General features: G+C 50.6%; 2 protein-coding genes across 6 annotated transcripts in view; one reads left to right on the forward strand and one right to left on the reverse strand.

Moving 5' to 3' along the window:
- LOC308057091 (uncharacterized protein) overlaps nucleotides 1-22702 on the reverse strand; it is a 35757-nt gene extending 13055 nt beyond the window's left edge. For all 5 annotated transcript variants that reach the window (XR_013925118.1, XR_013925119.1, XR_013925120.1 and 2 more), the window contains exon 1: nucleotides 13993-22702. Coding sequence is in view for 1 of the 5 variants with exons in the window: in XM_080373288.1 (XP_080229414.1) it covers nucleotides 13993-14104 (112 nt within the window). In the remaining 4 variants the exon portion in view is untranslated. The remainder of the gene's footprint in view (nucleotides 1-13992) is intronic.
- DCTN1 (dynactin subunit 1) overlaps nucleotides 1-23708 on the forward strand; it is a 77887-nt gene that overhangs the window by 19523 nt on the left and 34656 nt on the right. The window contains 3 exon segments of the mRNA XM_080373328.1: nucleotides 4736-4814; nucleotides 8718-8749; nucleotides 12736-12756. Of these exon segments, the coding sequence (XP_080229454.1) occupies nucleotides 4736-4814; nucleotides 8718-8749; nucleotides 12736-12756 (132 nt within the window).

The following is a 23708-nucleotide window of genomic DNA, read 5'->3' on the forward strand; positions in this document are numbered from 1 at the left end:
GGCAGCCCTTTGCACCCGGGTGGGGAGAGATGAAATAAGTTTCCTTTTCTCCCAGAGTGAGTGATGTTTCTGGGACTCTCCATCTTCTGTCATGTGAGGGAACAGAATGATTCCAAATGCAACCAGAAGCCTCACCCGGAGGCTGTGCTTCCGCCGGAGCTAGGACTTGTTCAGTCAGACACACAGCTTCTCTACATGTTTCATTGTGTGTCTTGATTATCTCAATTTATGGGGTTATCGTGAAATATTTTCAGATGAATTGGGTGAAAAAAGTTTGGTGAATTCCAGAGAATGCAGAATGGTTTTTAATTTGCTTCCAAAATGAAGAGTAATGTCTCAGAGTTACTGGCTGCATCATCTGTAGCAGATGAAGTTGGGGACCAATATCTGTGTGCTTAGCTGGAAGTCAGAGAATTTTGATTGAATAATGTTTACCTTAATCAGTCTCATGCATTTTATATACTTTTAGTTGTTGAGCTTTCGCTATTCATGTACTGTAGATAGGAGGTAGGAGCTCACTTAGGTACAAACAACTCTTCCATTTTAATTTCCTGGGTGTAATCTTCAAACAGCACAAGTGCAGGAAAGTGCCACTGCTCTTGAGTCCTGCAGCTCGGTGTGCTACAGGCACGGTGTCACGGTGAGAGAGATCCAGCTCCCTTTTCTCCTTCCCTGGCACAAAACAACTGGTGTAAGTTCCACCCTGCAGCACCTCAGCAGCACTTCAGCAGCAGAGAGCAGGGAGCTCCTTTCCACTTCCACAGACCCTTCTACTGCCCCGCCAGACATGATGGCTTGCTTCCAGGTGGTTGGCAGTGGGCAACTGAGGAAGCGTGGGGGAAGCTGAACATGATATAAGGGGGCTTAGGAGCAGGAATCCTGGGGTGGATCCTGGCATCCTCTGTCCTGGCTGTCAGAAGGGCCCTCAGGTCATGCGTGGTCAGAGGGAGTGGTGAGGGCTCACCGATGAGAAGTGAATGCTCTCTGCTGGCTGTTTTGCTGGGACTCATGGACCTGCCTTCCTTGGTCTGTTGCTCAGCCTCACCTGCCAGCTGGAAAAATACATAAGCAGTTTACAATTAAAAGTTTTGGTCTGCAGGACCAGGACACGCTACTCCCGAATGTGGTAGCTGGAGGGGAGGAGCTCAGCAGGCAGGGCAGCCTTGTGACACTCAGTGCGGGCAGACAGGGGTGGGTATGGGGGCAGTGACTCTGCTCCAGGCCCCTGCTGGGGCACACGTCTGTCCCGCGGTGCTGGCGTGCCAGGTCAGCATTGCTGTGCTTGCCTGATGCCTTCAGAGGAGTTTCCATCTTGTCTGCCAGCGATGGCAGGGTGGTGGTGGAAAGGTCCTTGTGTTTAGCTTTGCCATGCGGTGCGTGGGGGTCAGGCTGAAAGGTCCTCTGCCGTGTCCTCTCCTGGGAGCCATGGGCTGGGTTGCAGGGGCCAGCCTGAGGGCGCTGCCTGCAGGAGGGCTGGGGCCTGACGGCTGCCTCTTGCTGTGCTTCCCCTTTCTCACTTCGGTATAGGAACAGTTGGGGTCTTTGTTCTGCATGTTCCCCGCTGAGCAGTACACAGTTTGCTTAAAAATAAGCTGCTTTCCCATGGTGATGGCAAGGAGTTTGTCTCTGCCCACTCTCCCCTGCAACAGAACAAATTGCTGGCGCGTGTGTGTGTGTGTGTGTGTAGAGAAAGGTGCACCAGTGCTGGTAGCACTGACCGTCTCCCTGACAGTGACGTGTGTGGAAAGATGGATCTGGGGGAGCGCAATTTTTGAGGAGCATATCCAGCATGGTTTGCAAATCTCAGCACTTCCTCCACCTGCCTCGTGCAGCAGCTGCCGAACAGGCACAGGGCCACAGCGCTGTGCTCTCCAGCCTTTCTCTCCAGTGGCTTCCCAGAGGATTTGCAGCACGAGGGCTGAGCGAGCCGACATGTCAGCCTGCAACAGAGCTGAGACCGGCGGACGCGGCAGAGCAAGCTGCGCAGGGCGTGGGCAGCCCATCCCTTCAGTGGCCATTAGAGTTTGGGCATTAATTTTTCAGGAACAAACTTTAAGATAAAAATGGGATAAAAACTCCCTTTCAGTGGAGTTAATGCTCTGCTTGTGCTCTCCGCTGTAAATCTGTCTGCTGCTCCCTTCCATTTTTCACTTCTGGGTCTTCCTAGCATGGTGGGTGACTTTCCTGTGGTTACACACGGTGTCAGGCCGCTAAACGTTAATAAATCGTCTTTCTCAAGGAGAGGGAAGAAAATCATAAATGAAAGTTTTTTTGTCATTGCTTATGAAGCAAATCAACTGCATCAATACAGCTTATCTTGCTGAGCACTTGCAAAATGTTTTGAGGAATTTCAGGATTAAGTAGCTTTTTGTTCTCCCCTCCACTTAAAAATATACCTCAAAAAATGGGCACCAGCAATACCAGGATCAACAGAGCCTAGCAGTGTTCTTAGTTTTTTAATTAATTTACTGTGTCATTTCAGCTTTAAAAATGTGCTGCTGGGGAAGTGTTAAAGATCTTTGGTTGTTGGTTTTTTTCTATTTCATGCAACCGTCGAAGTAAACCCCACAGAGGGGTTTGGCACTGTGCTTTATCTGTGCAGCAAAGTGCTCCTCTCCCAGGGAAGGATGGTGCCCAGGCGGTGTGCCTGCCCTGGGGTGTGGGTTGCAGCCGGCTTAGCGGAGGTGTGCGCCCCGGCAGCACCTTGCCGGGCTAAGGGGAGCTCGACAGCCAAAGGAACTGAAGTAATCACTGAACCATTTCTCAGTGTTACCGCTGTACTTGAAGCAGCATCTCGGGGGGGAGCAGGGTGGGTGTCTCTAGGTGAGGGTCAGTAGCCAGTTTCGTGGTGGAGACTTATGTCCAGTAGCTGCAGGGATGTTAATGGCTGCTGGCAGAGTTGCCCTCCCGTAGCTGTGCCATGCTGTCCCCCGAGCAACCTCCCGTGTGTCCCGGCCGGACAGAGGGGAGGGAAGGTGGCTTCAGCAGGGCTGGAGCCCGGCAGAGCTGTCATGAGCTGCGGGATCGAGCTGGGGCAGTTTCTGCACAGGGTGCCATGCTGGGGGTGGGCTGTGGAGGGGCTGTTGCCTCTGTGCCTGACCCTCCCCTCTCTGCTTGTTTCCCAGTTAGCAGAAGGATGGAGCCCTGCTTTGAGCAGCAGTCAGCACCGACAAGCATTTCCGACCCAAGTGTTTGCTCGTTAACTTTTGGCAGCCTTAACGTTTTGCCTGCCGGGGACTTGTATTTGGGCTGGTAATTTTGAACATGAATATTTTTTTATGGTGTGTGGAAACATTATCCTTGATTCTGACGTCAAGTGGAGCTGCTTTTCTGCCTCTGCTTGGCAGAGGAGCTCATCAGTTTAAACCTGCTGCTGCAGCACATCCTTACGTTGTTGCTTTTCTCCACTCTAACCCAGAAGCAAGCCCTGTTCTGGGTCCTGCCTCCTCCTTGTTGTTAGCTGTCTCCCAGCAGGGCTAGTGTTGCTACCTGAGTCGTACTTGGTGGGGAACCCCAAGATCACTCAAAATCCTACCTTCGGTTTGGATAAACTCCTGTGCGTGACCTGGTGTGACAGATCTGCTGGGATCCCGCTTCCATACTCCTCGGGGCTGGTTTTGTCATGCTGCTGTGTCTAGTGAGGCGTGAACACCAGAGCGTTGCCAAATCACCCCAAAGATGGGGTATGCTGGGCTGTGTCAGATGCTGGCATCCAAGGGGTACCTGCCTTCTTGCTTTTAAAGCCGTGGTTTGAGTATTCTCAGCATTGGTGCAGTTGTGGTTTCTGTGGTGTAATTTTGCTCAGTCTCCTTGCTGCTTTTAATGTAAGAATACATTCCTGGTCCTTGGGCATCTTCCCAGAATAGAAACTGTGACTGACAGGTTTACAGATTATTTTTATTTTTAAACTGAACTCCCAGGCTTAAGGTTGTCACAGAACGGATTGGGCAAATACTTGTCAGGAGCAACTCGGGTAGTGTTGAACTTCTGAGGTGAAGGGATGGTTCTCAGGAAGTGATCTAATCCTTTCCAGCCTTGTTTTCTATATTTATTAAGCAAAAATGTGTCCAAAAAATAGTTAACAAAGAGAAGCCCTAAACCTTCAACCCTTAGATAGCTTAACAGGGCTCAGACGTGAGAGTATTCCTGTTTGTGCCTCCTGGGGTTCCCCAGAGAGCTTGTGTGTTAGAAAAAACCCTCAAAACAAACCCCTCTGCTGGCTGTGTGGTGTTCCCAGTCACTGAGGCTGCTCTGTTTCAGAGAACAGCAGTTTTCCTTATGAACTGAAAGAAGAGTTTTAAATCCAGCTTTTGCTAAGACAGCATGAAAACCCAAAACAAAACCAAAGAGCTTTCTGTCAAGTGTCAGTAACTTAAAATAACTGTCAGACCAAGATTCATGAACTGATTGCTGTGTAGAGTGATCACGGGGCTGTTAGAGACATTCAGGGCTGTTGAATCTTAAATTTTGACTTTCTTTATTATTATTGACTGTGAAATTTTTTATTCCCTATGTGATAAAGAATATGTAGCTGTTTTCAGGAAGCCTGTGGAAGGAGGATGGTAGCACAGCTGAGCTTCAATGACTAAATGAAAAATCTGTGCCAAAAAAATGCAGTCTGGTCTGCTTAAATCTGCTGCCAAAATGGACCTGTTTTCTAATCACACTCTGGTTTTATGTGTGTGAGTTTGGGGTTTTTTTTAAATTGTAATAATAGTTGTTACAATTTTTCCAGATCCAGATCTTTGAAGATGGAGCTGATACAACATCCCCAGAAACACCAGAATCTGTTGCCTTGAAAGTCCCCAAAAGAGGTACGGCTGGTCTGTTTTGTCCGGAAACCTCATCTCTCCCTTGGTCTGGACCAGACGAGGTTCTGCTGCCCCATAGGCATCGGGGTGTGCATACTGGGGAGGTGGGCACCAGCTGCTGAGGGGTGATAGCATGTATGCCAGGGCTATGCCCCTGGTTCAGGTGCAAGCTCACCCTCCCAGCTCACCCCCTCTCTGCACAGTCCTGTGTAGTCTGGGGATCACAGAAGGAAGCACCAGGCAGTTCTGTCCTTATTGTGACAGCCTGTCTGGTGGGAAAGCAGGTAGGAAATCCTTCTGGGAGGGGTGGACACATGGAAGGAAGGCTTAAGCCGCTCTGACGCTGTGAGATTGCAGCATACAGGTTCCTAGCCCCTCAAGGCTGTGCCTCATTCTCACTTCTTTGGCAGCGAATGCTTTCCACTCGCTGGTCAGCCTTCCTTCTGCTTTTCTCATTGCCAGGCAGCTCTGCAGTAGCTCACTTTGGCGCTTTGACAGGCTTGCTTCCCTCTGAGGTCTGTTTTTGTTGAGTAATTATTTAGTGGTACGCTTTGGGATCCTAGGAGCTTGTGGAAAAAGTTCAGATAGCTTCCTGTCCTGGACGGTCTGTTGGCCGTGTGTGCCAAGCTGGTGATTTCTTGTGAAGCGCTTGATGAACTCACGCTTAGCAGTTCAGAAAGGGATTGGGTTTTTTTTGTTGTTTTTTCCCCTCTCCCGGCCAGTAGAAACTAAAATTTCCCTTTACTAGCCAAAATGAAATCTACCCTTCAGCTACATAAAATGTGCCCGAAGGCATTGGAAGGGGGTGATGATTAGCCCCAGAAGTGGGGTGTTCCCATGAGACATTAATTTTTGTCCATCCCATGAGTGGAATGGAAATTTGAATTGGAATTCATGTCTCTTGGCGTTATGCCTGCACCTTCTCCTTCGGGGAGGTCTGGGCTCCAGCAGCTCCCTGCCCATGTGGAGAGCTTGGGTTTGGTACAGCCCAGCAGCTGTAATTCGTCCCTGCTTTGGATCTTGAAATTAGCATGTGCAGCTGGACAGAGGAACATTTAAAATGAGCCAGTTTTAATTTAGGGGTGGAGAGTTAATGCAAAAGAAAGAAAAGGAGACTTTTCTGCTTGGTATACTAGTCCGAGTGGTTTTTTTTCCAGAGTGCAAGAAAGGCCAACTTTCATGTGCAACTCCAGCCTGTTCTTTGTATGTACTTGATATTAATAGTCAACGAAAATACTCCTTCATGTTTGTATGATCTTTTCATTCTTTCTCAGTTCAGACTTTCCAGCTGAAAATTTTGTTCTCCGTGTTACAATTCTATACTCCTTTAGCATAAGGAGCTTGTGTGGAGCTGCACAAGCACGTTTTCTGATGCTGCTGTGGGTCTGAGCTTTCTGACCGTGACAGTGGACATCGCCCCTTTGAGTGCTGAACCTGTGCAAAAGCCATGAGCCTCCCAGCACTGGGAGTCTGCTGTCGTTTTTCTCTGGATCCCTCAGTTATTAGGAGCTAGGGAGAAAAGGCAAGTGCTCTTTAGACCCTCCCTTAACATCCTGAGAGTTCAATAGCAGCTGATGCTTCTTTGGGCAGGCAGACAGGGATGTAGAGGGTTGAAATACATGAACCACACGGAGACAGGGTAACCTTGGAAAAAGCAACAAACCAAACCTCCAGGTTTAGTGCGGCTCTTCAGCAAATGTCACTGCTTTTTAAGTTCACTACGTCTGTGTGTGTGTCCCCCCCCATCTTGTTATCTGAAAGTCTTTCCAAGGCTCTAATCTCTGGTGTCTACTGCAGAGTTGTCTCTGGTTCTTCTAAAACCTTTATCTGGGCTGACCAGCCGTGACTGTGGCATCTGGATGTGTATGGCTGCTTACTCAGAGCACACCGCTGGGATATTTTCAGCACTGTCTCTCCTTGCTTGGTACATGCTGAGGTTTGTTGTCACTGCCCAGCAGTGTTCACTGAACTTCTGCAGTGATGCTCTGGCCCCTGTTCCCCAGCTGCTGGTTCTTCCGCTCAAATAGAGAAGTGAATAAGGCACAGGCGATTCAGGTACCCCTCCTGGGGTGCAGCATCATCACTGCTTCCTCTGCCTTGTGCTGCCCAGTTCCCGTTGCAGGACAGGAGCACACAAACACCATGCACGAGGGGAAACGGGGGCGTTCAGCTCAGGTTCGGGGGTTGCAGGATGGGTGTCACCAGTTTTTTCCACTGCTGCAGGCAGCAGCGCAGCTGGCCTTGAGTACCATGAAGTGATATTTGTGCCGTGGGAGGGGGCACTGCCTGCAGGGTGGGATGCACACACAAGTTCCAGTCAGTTGTTGGTTGAAGTGCTGAGCGAAGGTGCTGTGCCAGAGCAGCACTGCCGGGTCAGGATGGGCAGCAGGAGCACGTCCCGGGGAGGTGGTCCCCTTGGGGTCCCAAGGCAGGAGGAGAGGGAGCCCAGGCATACAGGTTGGGTGTTGGCTGTGATGATGCTCCTTGGTAGGGATGCAGGCGCTGGGATGCGGCTGCTTGCCAGGAGTTTCCATGGAAACGGCAGCTCTGGCTGCTGCAGTCTGACTGCGGTGGGTGATGCAGAGATTGCTCTTCCCATAGATCCCGTGCCTTCCTCTCCCAGGCTAGCAGAGGTGTGAGATACACAGTAGAGGTGGCTCCTTTTTTTTATTTATGAGACACTTCTGCAGCGTTTACTGTTGGGGTGATCAGTGCCACAGCTGTAAAATACTAAACCCTGGTGGAACTGCAACTGGGAGAGGAGGGGGGCAAGCAGCCCCCAGGGGCTGTGAGCTGCTCGTAGACCATCCAGAAATGGAGCAAAGGGTGTAATTTAACCAAACCTGCAGTGGCTACATGCATCTCTGATGCACGTAAGCCAAGATCATGCAGTCTGATTCCTCCACAGTCACATGTGTGGTGCTTGCTGTGCTGTCCAGCTGTGCACACCGATAATCCAGAGACAAGGGAGGAATCCTGGATTTGGGGAGGGCAGGCTTGTTGGAGCACTGGGGTTTAGGCTGGTGTTGACACCCAGCATCCTCCCACGATGGCCAGGCTCCATCACGGTGTGTTTCATCAGCCCTGTCAGGATGATGACGATGTGGGAGCAATTCTGAACAGCCGGCACACCATGGATTTAGCACCCTGGGGCTGAATTTTCAGCCAATGTTCCTGCTGGCTGCTGGTGCTGCAGCAGGTTTGCTTTCTGAGAAGTGGGGAGGACTGCTCTGCTGAGCTCGAGACCTGCCAGGGCTGTGGGTTTGGAGCTGTGGATGCCCCACTTGCGGAGGGGACACAGGTGGTTTCCTGGGCTGAGGTGGAGAGCAGAGCTGCAGCCGCTTGGTTTGGGAGTGTTTCTGAGTGGTCTTTTGTACATCTGTCTCGTGTGTGTTCAGATTCCTGACCACATATGGACAGGGTTTGAAACCTTTTATTATGCTGTGTGAAGTAAATAGTCTTGGACCCATATTTCTGTCAATACTCAATCAGATTCTCATTTGGAATCCAGCCGATTAGATGTGGTCATATGGACTGCGCATGCATTTCCGATAGTGTGGTCTGAAGGTGACTCAGGGTTCTCTGAATCACAGTAATTCAACACAAGGAAAGCAGCGTAGCCTGACCTAGTTCTGATGTGTGTGTCTGAATGTTTGGCTTTCTCCAACTGTGCCAGCGGGTCTAATAAGAGAGTCCCTGTTCCTCCAAAGCCGTGCCCCATTGTACCACCGTCTCCTGGTTTATCCTGGTCTCTGCTTTGCTCCCACTTCCCTCAGAATGTGCATAAATGGTCCTTTCACTACGCCTTGATGCTTGCTGAACTGCAGAGACTCTTAGTGTATGGGTCAGACCAGAGGCATCCTTTGGGCCAAAGCTCATGGTTCTGTTTCTGTTTTCTCTTTACAGATTCCCTGGATGCTGCCAAAGCCAGCAAACTGGTGAGTGCTGAGCCCATGACTGCAGGCTGCCGAAATAAACTCTGCAGAGTGTGATTAGTGGAAGAGTCAGACTTGCACATGCCACTCTTACTGACTTTTCATTAACTTTTATCGCCTCTCTAAAAGCTCCATTTTTCAACCCTGCGGGAGTAGCACATGGAGACATGCACATACACAAAACACAGAGAAAGGACAGAGTTTCGCCAGCCTGTCTCTTAGTTAGCCCTTTTCAGTTCAGTGCTCTATAATAAAATGCCCCTAGTAGAGTAATTTCTTCTGAAACCCATGGGAAACAAGGCCGTATGAAAAGTAATTTTCAACTAATGACCAGAAATCAGTAAGTTACTGAGAAATAAAACCCCAGCACAATTTCCTGTATTACACGTTTTTATCTAAGTTCAATCAATATTGCAGCATTCACGCCCTGCATGCCTCTTGGCAGTGTTCCTTTACATAACGACCCTTACATCCTGCAGGAAAAGCATACTCCTTGGGATATTTGAAATTAGCTTTCTCTGGCTTACACGTTTGACTTACAAAGAAAAACAGTGTGTACTTCTGAGTATCTTTATCCAGGAACCTCAGTGGCCCTTGAGGCATAAATGGGTACATGTTGTATCCAGACGTGATGGGTGTTTCCTAAGGAACAGAAAATTGGAGCAGGTACCTATCTTCAGATACTTTTGACACCCAGACAAGCACAATTAAATAGATGCTTAAGATTAAAACCACAAAAATGGCCATGCGTGTGCATGGGTACTGAGGAATCTGTGGTGGTGCAGGGCGACACAGTGAGTTTGGTTTGTGTGTGCTTTGGGATGGAAGCTGGATGCTTCTTAGGGGCAGGCTGGTTCATCTTGCACGTAGGCAGCCGTGAAAAAGTAAATAGCTTATCTGGAGATAAGGGGCTTCTCCACATTGGCCTCTTGTGCGCAACACCTGCAGTTCTGTGTTAGGGCAGCTTGTGAGCCCAGTCTCACACACTGAAGTTTCAAATGATTACCAGGAGTGGGAAGACTTTTCCCCACCTTGATGCAGAGCCATGGGCTGGGTCCTGGTTGGGATCTGGCCACAGCTGGAAACAGGTGATGGACCAGCACTTTGAGGTGCTCCAAGGGTTAATTGGGCTCAAATGTTCAGGAAGTTGTGCCTTGTCAAGCTCACTGCCGGAGTAGAGGGGGGAGAAGAAGCCCCCCACCTCATATTAAAGGGATTTGGAGGATTTTGCAGTAATTGCCTTTTTCTGCTGTGTGGGGCATGACTTACCTACCGGCATGTCTTGCCTGATCGGCGTTCTCTGTCGCAGGGCCTCTAGCACTGGTGGCATCTTTTCCCCTTGTGTTCTCTGCCTGTGATGCATAATGTCTAGTCTCCGGGTTTCATTATGCACTGGAGTTAGTATGCAAGTTGCTAGGTGAAACTGAACAGCGTGCCTTGCAAAGGAGGTCAGACCAGACTACCCTTCCTCAAAACAAAGGCTGTGAAAGGGAATCATGAAGCGTTGGAAGAAAAAATTTGTACTGAAAGACAAATATAATATTTATGAAGTGAAAAAAATCTTAGTGTTCATGAAATCAGGATGCCAAAACGTAATTGTTCTTTTAAATGTAGTTTAAATGTAGTAGTAGTAACAAAATGTAGTTGTTCTTTTAAATTCTGTATGCTGCTCACATTCTCAGAAGGCTGAAGGAAAGGAGATGGACTAAAATGGTTTGCACACAGAAGGTTTGAGAAACCCCAGATTAAATACCTAACAGTACCTTCTGTCTGCTGGCATCACAATTTTATTTTTTTTTCTGCGTAAGAGGTTGGGAATTTGGTGCTGGCCACTGTTGGAAGCGAAACATGTTGGTGGATGGAGCTCCGAGCTGTTCTGGGCTGGAAGTGCTACTGCCTGCTGTGTTCTGGGGTGTTTGGGCAGGTTTGTTGTTACAGAAAACACTAGGAATCAAAATTGCCCTCCTGCCACCTTTCAGATACTGTCTGTGGAGTGACTAGCTCCCAAAGGTAACCTTCGTGATGCCACTGTGATGGGCATACGCAGATTTGTCTTCTGCCTTGCGCATTAGAAGCAGGCGAATTCGGGCAGTGCTGTTTGCCTGCCTTGATTACACAGCTCCTCCTGCCAGCTGCTGCAGCTGCTGTGCAGAAATGTGGAAATGAAGTGCTGGAAAAGCACTTTGAGCCACTTGCCCAGTATTTCAACCCAAAGAGGTGTTGTGGCTCTGTTGAGCAGGCAGCTCGCAGGCTGGCTGTCAGGTGTTAGATGCGCGGCGTGGGCTGGGGTCAGTCCTGCAGTCCTCTGCATGCTGCCACCACCAAGCATCCCGGTTTCCTGCACGCAGGTCTGATCAAACACTGAAGAGTCTGGCTTCAAGCCACCCTGGCAGCAGCTGCAGGAGGGAACAAAAGCAGCTGCTGTCCCTTGGGGAGGCACTGCTGGTGCTTCCGAGAGGCAGAGTAGCCTGCTCCTTCCAGAGAGGCTGCAGTGACAGCAGGCAAATGAACACCCGGGATAGAACTTTACCTTTGTGCAAAGCCTGAGCTCTAGGGCAAGCATTCTCCAGCATCACTTCTGTCTAGACTTATTAAAGGGTGCTGAGGTTGTTTGCTGAAGGTGATGCTGAAGTGCTTTGCAGTCTGGGCAGGTTAGCATGAGGTACCCCTGTCCCATGTGGGTGAGCCTTGCCATATGCAGACTGGTGTTAGCGGAGCCTGAGCAGTCAGGAGCGGAGAACCTCATGGCAATGTGGCAGCAGCCTGTCCCTCCCCAAGGAGCATCATCTCCTGCCCCTCGGAAACCAGCCCAGGTCCTCAGACCCCACGGGGGCTGCAGGAGAGTGCTGCAGTTGGCTGTGGTCCTCGATCCTTTTTTGCCTAATCCATGTGTGTGTTGGCTTGACTACATGGTGACCGCGGTCACAGTTTGTCTAAGGAAGCACTGCTATCTTCTGAGAGTAAATCTCTGCAGTGCAGTGTTTTGGGTGTTTTCCATGCTGAATGCATACTTAACACTGCTGCAAAAGCTATGTTTTCTGTGGTACTGCGTCATGTTCTCCGAAACTAGAAGATCAACCAAACCCACCCAATTTCCCTGCACACCAGGACTCCCGAAGGCCAGCTCTGCAGCGGCAGCCCCCTGTGAGGAGCATGGCTTTCTGGAGGCTGCTGCGTTCTGGGTGCAGATCCCACAGAAATGGGAGTGCCTCTCCTTTTGCTGGCCCTTCCCCAGCTGCTCTTGGCTCATGTATTGTTTGCTCCGATTCCCACCTCTGCTCATGAGGGCAGTGTGCTGAGCTGGGGGCCTTTGTGGCGTGACTGGTTGGCTCTGTGTTTGCATCTTTTGAGAAAGGTATCTGAGAAACACAAGGAAAGTCAGAATGGGCTCCTTGGGGATGCTTTGCCCTGCGCAGCCAGGGAATCCCGTGGATTACAAAAATGACAAAGGATTTGCAGGAAGGCGTAGAGGTGCCACCAGCTTGGCCTGGGTTCTCCTGCTCTGCTAGCATTGCCCCATAGCCCACCTACACTAGAACAAATTGCTGCCCAAAGCACTAGGGATTCCAGGTTTCAGTCAGCTGAGCACATTGGTTAATTTTTCTTTGCCAGTGCCGATGGCTACCGTTAAGTGAATTTCTTTTCCTTTGAATATGTCCTGGCAGCTCAAAAAGATTCTGTGCTGGAGGAGTGGAAGGTGGATCAGTGACACTGGAGCAAAGCTAGTAAATCAGTGGGTTGAAACCAAGCCCTGTTGTCTGCTTTCCTCTGTTAAGCCTTCTTATATTCGTTTAAATTCACCTGAATGTATTTTTCTTTCTGATGGTACATGTTTTTGCAGCACAATGACTTTTTAAGAAACGTTCTCTTCCATGAATAGCTAGCTCTGAAACTTGTGATGTCTGAAGAGAAAGCAGATCACTTCTCATCACCGCCGTTGATATGATGTGAGCTCTAACTTTGTACCCTTTTATTCCCTCTTCATGCAGCGTGGAGTGAAACCTAAAAAGGTGGTGCTTTTTTGACAATTAATCTGTGTGTTGCCGAGTCTCCTGGCCGCATGAAAGGCCCTCCAGTGCATCCCAGTTCATTGTCACCCATTGCTGCTGTGCCTCCATCGTACCGTTGCATGTTTGCTCATTGCATGTGCTCCCCTTTGCCGGTCCCCAGCTTGCTCGGAGAGCGAGAGGTAAACGCAGCAAAAGCCATTGCTGCTGGGCCAGACCACAGCACAGTGGGGTGTGCATTGCAGTGTCGCTGTGGGAGGGAGGCACTGAGGCTGGCAGCCCAGCTTTATGCTTTGCGCTCAATCGTAAGGTTTTCTGCTGCTCCAGTTAACCACAGTCGGGTTTTTGAGTTACTGGGTGCCGGTTGCTGTGATAACCCTGGGCTGTGCCCAGCGTCGCTCCCGACTAATCTGCGTAGAGCTTTTACATCGACTGACCGTCAGTTTCTGACACCAGAGAGCCAGCCCATGTATTGCAGCTTCCACCTGAAGGAGTGACTGGCGCGCCTCAACTCAGCTTTTGCCGCCTTCTGCCTTCTCTTGCCTGTAACTAACAGTTTAATATAGTGTATATTCCCCAAGCTGTGGGCGTTGGAAGCACCAGCTACACGCTGAGTGCTTTACATGCTGTAGGAATCATAAGCAGCGCTCCCTCATGCTTAGGGTCTGATGTGGAAACATGGAAAACTCTAGATTTGTTTCAGTAACCAGGTGTGTTATCACAGGGCCATTACGTGGCCTGTTACTGGCCAATGTACAGCAGTTTTCTACACAATACAAGGTAATGCTACGGAATGTATTTTCTCACGAGCAGTGTTAATCTGTAGCTCATCAGTGGTCAAACCGGGAGCCGCTGCAGTGAAAGAACAAACCCCAGGAGTCTGGAAAAAGATACCATGCTGCTGAGAGATACACTTTGGTGACTTGGAGGCGAGACACTGTTCTGCTTTTATAGGATACTTGCCCTCTCCTTGGGCAACAGCTTCCTATGCTCCTACCAAATTAAGAACATCCCACAACCAGCTTGCTTGTAACACTTATCAAAGCCAAAAATCTTTTGTATTGCTTATTACAAAAATGAAGTAAAACTACAAAGCTCTTGGCAAAGATTCACCGTTTCCTGTAGGCTTTGGGGAATACTTTTTTTGCCATGGATATCTTGCCAAGAGAAAAGCAAATCTGGCCACTTGAGACTTGGAATGGGCACAGTATGAGCACTAGAGAGAAAGTGATACAGTACCTGCTGAGTTCTCGGCGTGCGCAATGCATTTCCTGGTATCTTTGATGCATCCTTTCTTTCCAGCCACTTTCATTTTGATTTTTGGGTGGAGAGGTGATCCAGACAGCAGCATTTGTCCATGGAAAGTCCACAGGCGAGGAGCAATGCAGAAGCATAAGGAAGAGCTGCCAAAACACTGCAGAGGGGTGGCTGGGAACACCTACTTCAGGGTGCCCCCTCTCTCCTGTCCCCTCTGACAGCCTCTGGTCCAAGGTCTCTGCATGTCTCTGGGGCTTTACAGGTGTGTGTGCATCTGCGCCATGTCCTGGTCCTGCGAGCTCTTGTTGCCCGTTTTGCATCCAGTTCTGACTTGCACCCAGCTGTTCGTTGTGGCTCTGCTGTGCTCATAGGGAGAACTTCTCATTTCGAATATTGTGTTTCTTTACTTTCCTGTCGCTGTTCCCCATGGTTTCCAGGCAGTTAAGTTGATTGCAGGCTACTGTACGTACGCTGCCATCTGCTCAGAGCTTTAGCTGTGTATTGCTTTTAAGAGAAGTGGTTGTATGAGAGTAGCTGTTCAGAGAATCCTTCCTGACTAGCGATGCATGGAGACAGGCTTAGACAGGTACATCACAACTCTTCTCGGAGGGACAGGCCAGTGCCACGTTTTTGCTGATGCCACCTCATAATTTAACTTTTTTGGCCTTTAATAAATCTGTCAGCTCTCCACCCCCCTCCTTTACAGCTCTTGACCTTGCACAAGCGTGTGAAAATTGCAGTCCAATTGGTACGATGACAAAATAACTAACATAATTAGCAGATAAATCCTTAGTTGTGAGATTAGGGTAGCTCTTTGCATGTTAAATATAGACTTTAATCATATTAAAAGCTGCTGCTTGCTGCTTTTTGTGCCAGATGGTCCTTATCCTCCCAGCTATTGTTCCTCTCTGTTTGCCTTGGTTTTGCAACCATTTTTGGGCTCATTGGGAGCAGCGGAGCAGGACCTCTTGCTGGCGAGGTCGTAGCTGTTCTGGCCTTTGCTGTTGGTTGTATGGCCCATTGCCGGGGAGGGAGCCCCACGGGGCTCCAGGGCATGACTGGCAGCTGCTGGATCATCCCTGGGGCCGCACGAAGCTGGAGGTGCTTCCCGTTAGCTGTGATGCAGCAGAGCAGTGTGGGGTGTTGGGGGTGTCGTTCTGCACGCAGGCATCTGCCTCGTGCACCTGGCTGGGGCTCGGTGGCAGCCGGCAGCTGGTCAGGAGCTGGTGGGCCAGGCCTGGCACAAGGGGAGGTGCTGGCCTGTCTGGAAGGGTTTGCTGGTGTGCTGCATGGGGTGGGATGAATACCAAATGTCTGCTTAAAAAGCAGTGAGACGGTGTTTCTCTGCTAATTTTGGGAGTGAAATGGGCTGTGAGCTCCTTTACCACCTCTGTGCCACCAGGGTTGACGTTTCACTGCCTGTACAATGGTCGAGCTGTGCAGAGCTCCAGCTGGAAGGGACGTGCCCCATGGCCATCTCTGCAGCTCCCTGGTGAGGCAGGCTCATCTGCAGTGGTTCCTGCTTGTGGTTGGAGACCCCCAGAGATGCTGAGCACGGGGAGCCCCAGGGCAGCGAAGCAGGGAGCAGGTTCCCAACTGGAGGCAGGTGGGAGAAGGGTGGTCCCACAGGGCTTGTGGGTTGTGTTTGCAGCAAGCTCAGAGCTGAGTGGCAGTGAGCCCTTCTCCGGAGCGGGAATCATAGAGTCGTTTAGGCAGGGAAGGACCTTTAAAATCGTTGAGTCTGACTGTAAACCCAGCACTGACAAGTCTGTTGTGTCCCTGAGTGCCACATCTGTGTGTAACATGCGTCCAGCGCTGTCCCCATATGCCTGAGCTGTGTGACCATGATGATAATTCCCTTGCCTAAGGACGCTGTCTCTCACCACAGGTCACCTGTCCTGTAACAGCGTTACAGTTTGATGCCTGGGGTTCCCCTCCCCCGCCCCCAATGGATTAGCTTTGTCCAGCTTCAGTAACATTCCTGTGCCTTTCATCATCCCAGCTGGCATTCCATGTGCTGGAGCTGGGTCTCAAGTGTGTTGTTTTGAGCCCCATAACGAGTGTGGCTTCATCTCCCTTCTGCTGGGCGCTCGATCTGGCTCTGATTCTCCCTTGTCCCCTTGTTGTGCCCGGCCGTCAGCCGGGTTCAGTGGCGGTGCCTCCATGCGGGGAGCAGATGGCGACGAGGGCACGGGGCAGTGTGGTTCCAGATGGTTTCTTTTTAAAGAAGAGGGGCCAACCCAAGCCCTATTAATCCTTTAAAGGAAAGAGTAATCCGATTATCTCATAAAACGTGCCTCGCATCTGAACTGCCGAAAACACGTCCTAGGAAGAAGGGGTCTGCGTGGACCTGTGCCTGACCTTTCACGTGGCTGGCGGCCCCCTCGGCGGGCTGCCGGGCTGCCGCAGCGCTCCGGGCCTCGGAGGGACGCTGGCCGGAGCTGGCGGCCGGGTCCCTGCCGCCGAAGGGTGCTGGTTTTGCTGTGACTCGAGGGAAGGGCCAGCCGAGGTAGGGAGCTGGGAGCTGAGCAGCATCTGGCGCCGCAAGCTGGTGGTACCGTGTAAATGAGCCGGCGTTAACCCTGGCAGCATCGCGGGCTGCTTCTGCTCCGCACCCAGATAAGGTTCAGCAATCTCCTTATCAGTGTTGGTGCTGAAAGCTCCTTGTTATTTCGCATGGCTTTAAGATAAATAACTTCTCTTGCATACCGCTGAGCGTCTTTAAAGGGCAGCTCTGAAGCACCCGATGCCTGCTTTTTCTGTTGTTAAATTGCATTTTCTCTGCTGCTCCTGCTTAGGAGAGTAGCAGCGGGAGGTGCGTGGCCAGCCCCATGTCGCTGTTCATCGAATCCTGGATGTGGAAAGAATTCATATATTCTAGATGTAGAAAACAGAGCTGTGCATTAGCAGAGGAGCTGGTTCATTAGGGCAGCTACTGCCCTGCCCCCCCCTTACTGTAATATCCTTAATTCTCTTAACTAAATGTTAAATCTCTTGTGAGCTTTCATGTGACTCCTTCAGCAATATATATGGCACTTTGTTCACTAAGGGGCTTACAGATGCGAATCAAAGTTGCTTTTGTCTGAGAATACTTAATACATATGTGAGCCTTTTGCCTGACGAGTTTGGGTAACAGTAGAAATTGCACGTTTGAGGGGAAGCCTCCATCCCCTGGGCCAACCCGGAGCTGGGAGCTGGGGAGAGTTTCTACTCGTGCTTTTGAATGCCTTCAGATAACTTAAAAGCCCTCTCTGTATAAATCGGCTCTTGATCCAGAACAGGCTTTACCATGACATACTCAGGCTCGTGAAACTCAGTGGGTTTTCATTAACGTAGGCTATTAGAGCTTTTTAAAACGCCGCTTGGAAACGCTTTTCCTGCTGACACCATTTGCCTGTCTGCAGCCAGTGGAGGAGGGGATGCTGGTGGGATCCTGACCCCAGCTCTTGAAGGTGTCCAGATTTGTTTGCTACCTTGTACTGTCCATAAGGGCTCTGCGCAGGACCTGTAGGAACGAAAAGGCAGTTAGGTTTGGATACTAGATGTGTTTGCTGAGAATTGTTTCTGTGGGTGCAGTACCAGCCTCTATGACAATGCCATCCTTTGTGGACTGAAGGGCTGACTCTGCTGACCTCAAATAAGTTCTTTCTCTGCTAGCTCTGAAGAATCATCGTCAAAGCTGAGGAGGAAGGAGCTAGCTGGTGATGGGGCCAGTGAGCTGCCTGGTACTAACAGGCTGATTTGTTAGTGGGAAGGTGTGACCCACCTCGGCAGAGCAGCCAGCCTGAGTGTGGATGTGGTCAGAAGGCTGGTGCAGATCCCCAGAGTGAACTCTGAGCATCCCTGAGAAGCAGAACCAGACCTGATGGTGAGCAGATTCTTGCACCAGCCCGTCACGGCAGCAGGTGTCTTGCAGCACTATTTGCCAGGTTCGGGTGTAATCACCAACAACAGGTTTGGGAACGGAGCTGAGAGCAAAAACCCAAGTGCGAGGCAGAGAGGGTGACCACGGCCAGCGTGAGAGCTTGAGACTGATGGTCTCTGCCTTGGTGCCCCAAACTGGTGTCTGTGACTTCCCTGGACACTCAAGGTTTCATTTTAGGAAAAACTACTTGGCACGGGGAGTTGGGAAGCACCGCTGGGACTGAGATCAGTCTGTGCTTGGTAATGAAGTGCGTGCTCAGGCGTGGTGTGAGCGGGTGGCTGTCCCTGGTGAGCCACCTCTGCCCTTGCACACCTCGTGCCTTTTGCCAGCTCAGTGCTTCATGGTGTATTTGTTGAGTTGTCTCATGTGGGCTGTGGTTGAGGTCCTGTAACACCGAGCTCTGATTTCTGAGGACACGAATCCAGCTGGGCTCCGGGTTCAGTTTGTATTTGCTGGTGTGGAAGTCGTGGCAGTGTGTGTCTGTGTTGGCTCTGCCAGGAGGCAGGTGGTAAGTGGCAGAGCCCATGTTGCCTTATGCTGCAGGGTGCCTCCAGCGCACTGTGTGTGTGCGGGAAGCATAACATGTCTTTAAATTCCCCTGGGAAAGCCTCAGCAAGCCTGCACCAGCAGTCTCCTTTGGGATCATGCGGTGCCATTTGCCTTCGAAAACAGAAGATGGTTAACTGCTTGAAAAGGAGTGATTTTAATCTAGGCTTATGTGAAGGATGGTACCGTAAAAACTAGGCTAACTTGGTACATATAGCTATCTGGATAAATTCTGTTCTTATTTAACTTTGCAAATGGGAGCAGTGTCTGTTTGCCTGTCAGGGTGCATAATATCCCCACCACGCTTAGCGCCTTGTCTTAGTATGGTCTGTAGTAATAGGACAGGGGGCAATGGTTTTAAACTAATAGAGGATAGATTTAGATCAGATATTAGGAAGAAATTCTTCCCTTGAGGGTAGCGAGGTAGCAGACTGCTGGCACAGGCTGCCCAGAGCAGCTGTGGATGCCCCATCCCTGGCAGTGTCCCAGGCCAGGCTGGATGGGGCTGGGAGCAGCCTGGTCTGGTGGAAGGTGTCCCTGCCTGTGGCAGGGGGGTGGGACTGGGTGGGCTTTAAGGTCCCTTCCAACCCTTCTGTGATTCTATGATTGCCTGGATGTTTGCACCGGGCTGTGGCTCCCTGGAGCTGGGGAACTCCCCACCACTGGAGGGTTCCCACTTTGGGACATGGCTGGCAGGGTCCTGGGTGGAGGGTTCCCTGCTGGCTCGGCACTGCCTTTGGCGCAGCCTGTGCCTCTTTCTTCCTGGCTTTTGGTTACCTGTTGTTTGACACAAGCAGAAGCATGTGGCTCCCATCCCCGTGCGGGCACAGGGCAGGTCTGAGCTGCCTGTTCTGTACCTGCAGCGCCGGTGTGGAGTGCTGCGGCATCTGGACTCCTCAAACCCCTTCTCTTGGTTAACTCCTGAAATCCGCTGGTTTGTCTCAGCACTTCAGCTCTTGAGAGTTTGCCTAAGCATTTCTTTTTGGCTCTTGGTCTGAATATTTAGCTATCTCTCAGCTCATTAGAACATTATCTAGCTTGTTTTAATAAATTGCTGTGGGGACAGAGGCATTTTCTTGAGGCTGATTGTTTTTTTCAGCCCGTCATGCATAGGAAGTACCAGAGGTCAGTGTTACCACAGCTGGAAGCGACTCCGTGCTGGAGGGGCCAGTCTGTCCTCAGTGTTTATCTTCTGTAGCCATTTAATTTTTTTTAATTTGGGTTTTTTTCTTTCAGTTTAGGAATTGTCAAAGGTTGAGGCAGCCCCATATGTTGCCAGAAGCACCTTTGTGAAAACTTAAACCTACGATACATCTGGAATACAGCTGTCAGGTGCTTTTCGCTCCCTAACACTTTGCAAAGTTTTCCCATTTTTGCTGTGCACTTAAACCCGTGGAAGGTACATTTGTCCCTGCTCTGGGAAAGAGAACATGCGTCTCTTCTCAGGGTTGCTGTTGCTGTCTCCTGGTTCCCCAGGAGAGCTTCATGCTGGACATAGTGGTGGTTGGGTCAGAGGCCTTGACGCGGATGGGTTTCCTGTTACCAGGATCTAGGGAGCATGCTAGGCAGGCTTTTTGACAACCGTCTTCTGCAGCCGAAGGTGTCAGGAGGTTGCTGACCTGACTGGTGCCAGGAGATCCTGCGTACCACCACCATAGCCCAGCCCCTAACCTGTGAGCCTCTCCTTGGAACAGGAGGTGCTGCCTCGAGGGGGAATGCCAAGAAGGATGCTGCCAGTCTTGCCAGACACCCACAAATTCTTGATGCTGTTTGAAAAGAGACAGTCTTAACTCCTTGGAGGCTGCTGAAAGCCCGCCTATGCTCTGGGGAGACAAACTGATGGGGAGGCAGAAGTAACTCGCGCAAGAGCCAAAGTTTATGTGTCCCCACTGAGCACTGCTGAAGTCCTGCCTCTTTCACCAGCGTGTCAGGCAAGGAGTGTGGTGGATGCTCTGGCAGCCTTCTGGAAGCTGGGTGGCCACATCCAAACTGCACGAGAGGGAGGACAGCAGCCTGTGTCCTGAACAGAGGAGTCACCGCGGGTACGGCACACCATGTGTGTTACAGAGGATCTAGACTGCAAAATGTGGGCAGGTTGGGTCCCGGGACCAGCAATTCTATAGGGTCTGGTGTTGGGTCGTAGATCAAGAGGGGATGCATCACTGAGGATGCCAGTGATCGATCTTAGCTGCTGGTAGAGGAAATGTTTGAAGTATTAGAATAAAGTGATGTACCTTGCTTCCTACATTGGTTATCTTTCTCCCTCTTTTTGTGGGATATCTGCATTTGCTCCATGACTTAATCCAGTGGCACAATCTTTTATCCCATGGGAAAATCTCACAAGCTGCACCCTTGTTCTGTGTTTGTCACCCAACCGCGTGCTGTTTGAGCTGCTGGTTAAATGATGATTAATGCTCTGGAAAAACTTCACTGGTTAAAACCAAACCAAACCAAAAACCAGGACCTGGAGAGTCTTAGAAGGACTGAAGACCCAGACTGACTGACCGCCAGCTCTGCAGCAGGAGTCGCTGGTTATCACTGCTGTGGAGATGGAGCGGGCCCCCACCAGCATCGGTGTTTCTGTGCCGCATTTGCTGAATCCTTGCACTGTTCATGTGCCGCCTGGGCCCTGGGCAGCGTTTCCCCGTGGTGGCAGTGGACAGAACCAGACTGCATCTGACTCCGGGCACAAATGCCGTCCTGGATGATGTTTCAGCACTGGGAGTTCTCATCCTTTCTTTCAATCCAACAAGACACCAGCTTTTTCCCCCCATGAAGTGGAGCAGCCAGCAGTGATCTGTACCATCAGCCCCAAAGGCTTTTGGGCTGTGCTGAGGGGGGTCAGCATGCAACCCGTCTCCAGCTGGCACTCATCAGTGCTAATGTGTAATGAAACCCAGGCTCTGCCATCCTTTTTATGCGATTGATCGGAGTGTGTAACCTGAACTCGGCTCACTAAGTGCTTTTCAGTTGCCCCAAGGACTTTGGATCGAGCCTAATGATAAAACGAGGACATGGGCTGACGCGTGTGTGATTCAGCTCCTGGCTGCTGTAGACGGCCGCCTTGGTTGGTCTTCACAGTGGTTTGGAGCAGCAGTGATGGAAATATTTTGGGCATATAGATGATACTCAACTCCCAGGTTGTTTTTTTTTGTGAACTGGCATGAACTTTGTGCAGACTGTCAGTGGAAGTCTGTACCTGCCAGTCTGTATTTCCATAGCACGGTTGCAGACCACTTGCTACAACGCTGGAGGACCCGGAAGGTTGGATTTTGGAGAGTGTCACCGTAGAGTTCAGACACGCTGTTTGTTTTTACTGACAAGTATTGAAATAACTTTCAGAGCAACAATATTGTGAGAGTTTTTAGTCTATCAAATGGAATAAAACCCCGCTCTGCATGAGTTTCAAGTATGAGCCTTATAGGGTAGAAAATTACAGATGTATAATTAATTACTGAATTTTGGGCTATCTGAAGTGTCCCTTGGGTCTCTTAGAAAGCATTCCTGATTTTTGAACTTTGGCTGGACGGAAAGGGCAGAAAAATTGGAAGGGAGCCTTGGTCTGCTTGGCTCCCGTCCCCACTCCCCAAACCTCTGTCCTTGCTTTGTGAGTGGGCTGTGGTGCTCGGACCCCGGTGTGGCAGCACTTGGACCCCCGGGCGGCAGCACTCTGACCCCCAGGTGGCAGCCCCTCTTGCCTGCCTGAATCTGGGTTGTCCTGTCCCCATAGCTCTTGGCTGGCTCTCTCTAAACCGTCTGGCTCTGCTGTTAAGAAATCAGTTTCCCAGCCTAATTACTCCTGGTCAGTTGTTACATGTGGTTCATGTTGTCCTTTAGCTTAAATAGCTTTCCTCTTTGCTCGCATCTGCCCCCCGGATGTAATTGCAATGCAATTGAGCCTTCACTTAGCCTTTATTTTGCTGCCTTGAGCAGGGTGAGCATTCCTCATCTCATGTAGGGTCATCCTGAAGGCTTCCTGCAGCACAGGGGGAGCGTAGGGCTGGGGGGAGCTGCGGGAGCTCTGCTGGGCCACTGTGGTGGTGAAGCAAGGTGACGCTGCTCCTGCGGGCGCTGGGCACCGCAGCTGCCACCTCCCCTGCTTGCCCGCCTGCTGCTGTGGTGGGACCGGCAGCGGGTCCCTGCATCTGGAGGCACCTTCCACAGGAGGTGGCTTTTGTGCCATGGGCTGGTTCCCATGGGAGCTGTAGCTGCGGGGTGTTTGTGGGGGGGTCCTGTGGCAGTGGGGGATGTGGCTGTGCCGGGGGGGGACACGTGTGGCCGGCTGTGCCCCTTGGATGGGCACAGCAGTAAGGCCAAGGAGAGGGGGCAGCCACCATGTGTCATCATGTCCCGTCGCTCCCCCCGATGCCTCCCCCCCACCCGATGCCTCCCCGGAGCAGCGCAGGTTTATTTCGGTCTGCTCAGTGCCTTTTCCCCCTCCCAGGGAAACACTCAGGCACCTGGAGCGCGCTTGGTTGTTGTAGGGCTGGCAGTGTTCTTCAGCTCTTCTCGACTGACGCCAGCCTCTCTGTCCAAAATGCTGCTTTTTAGTCTGAAACTTCCTGTCCTCTGTCTCTGGAGAAAATTAACTTAATGGGCCAGTGAAGAGGGTGGCTTTTATGGTGTTAGAAGAGTTTTAAGGGTCTCGTAAAAATGCAGATTTTTATTTTTAGAATATATATTTACACACATCCCCCCCATACATACATAACTATATACATATTTTAAGACTCTCAACTTTCAAAGCCTAAGTTGAGGGAGAACATCTGCGCAAGGCACCGTAGGTGTTTGCTTTCCCAATTCAGGTGTTACTCAGAGATCAAAACCCACTGCAGATAATGGCTCGTGCAGTTGGGTGCAGACTGTCGGCGGCATGGCAAACTGCAGGACTGCCTCTGGCCTCCAGGAAATCTTAACCTGCTGGTGAAAGCTGCCTTTAAATACTTTTTCCAAGAGGTTACAAAAAATGCACTGAGTGTCCTTAACCACGAGAGGTGAAGACATTCATTGTGTGCGGACAGTTATGAATTCACGTACTGTTTAAGAAGAACAGCTGCGGCTGTGGGCAAGCCCGCTCAGCCCGAGCTCCTCGCCTGCCTGGTGCCTTAGTGTGGAGGTATCGGAAAATAATGGAATTGAAATGGGAGTTGTCAATACTGGAAGAGAAGGTCCATGTTCACAGACACGTAATATACGGAATAAAAGATGTGTATGTATGGAAGAGGGA

This window comes from Falco punctatus (genome assembly GCF_963210335.1).
Source record: "Falco punctatus genome assembly, chromosome: 1".
Classification (NCBI taxonomy): Eukaryota; Metazoa; Chordata; class Aves; order Falconiformes; family Falconidae; genus Falco; species Falco punctatus.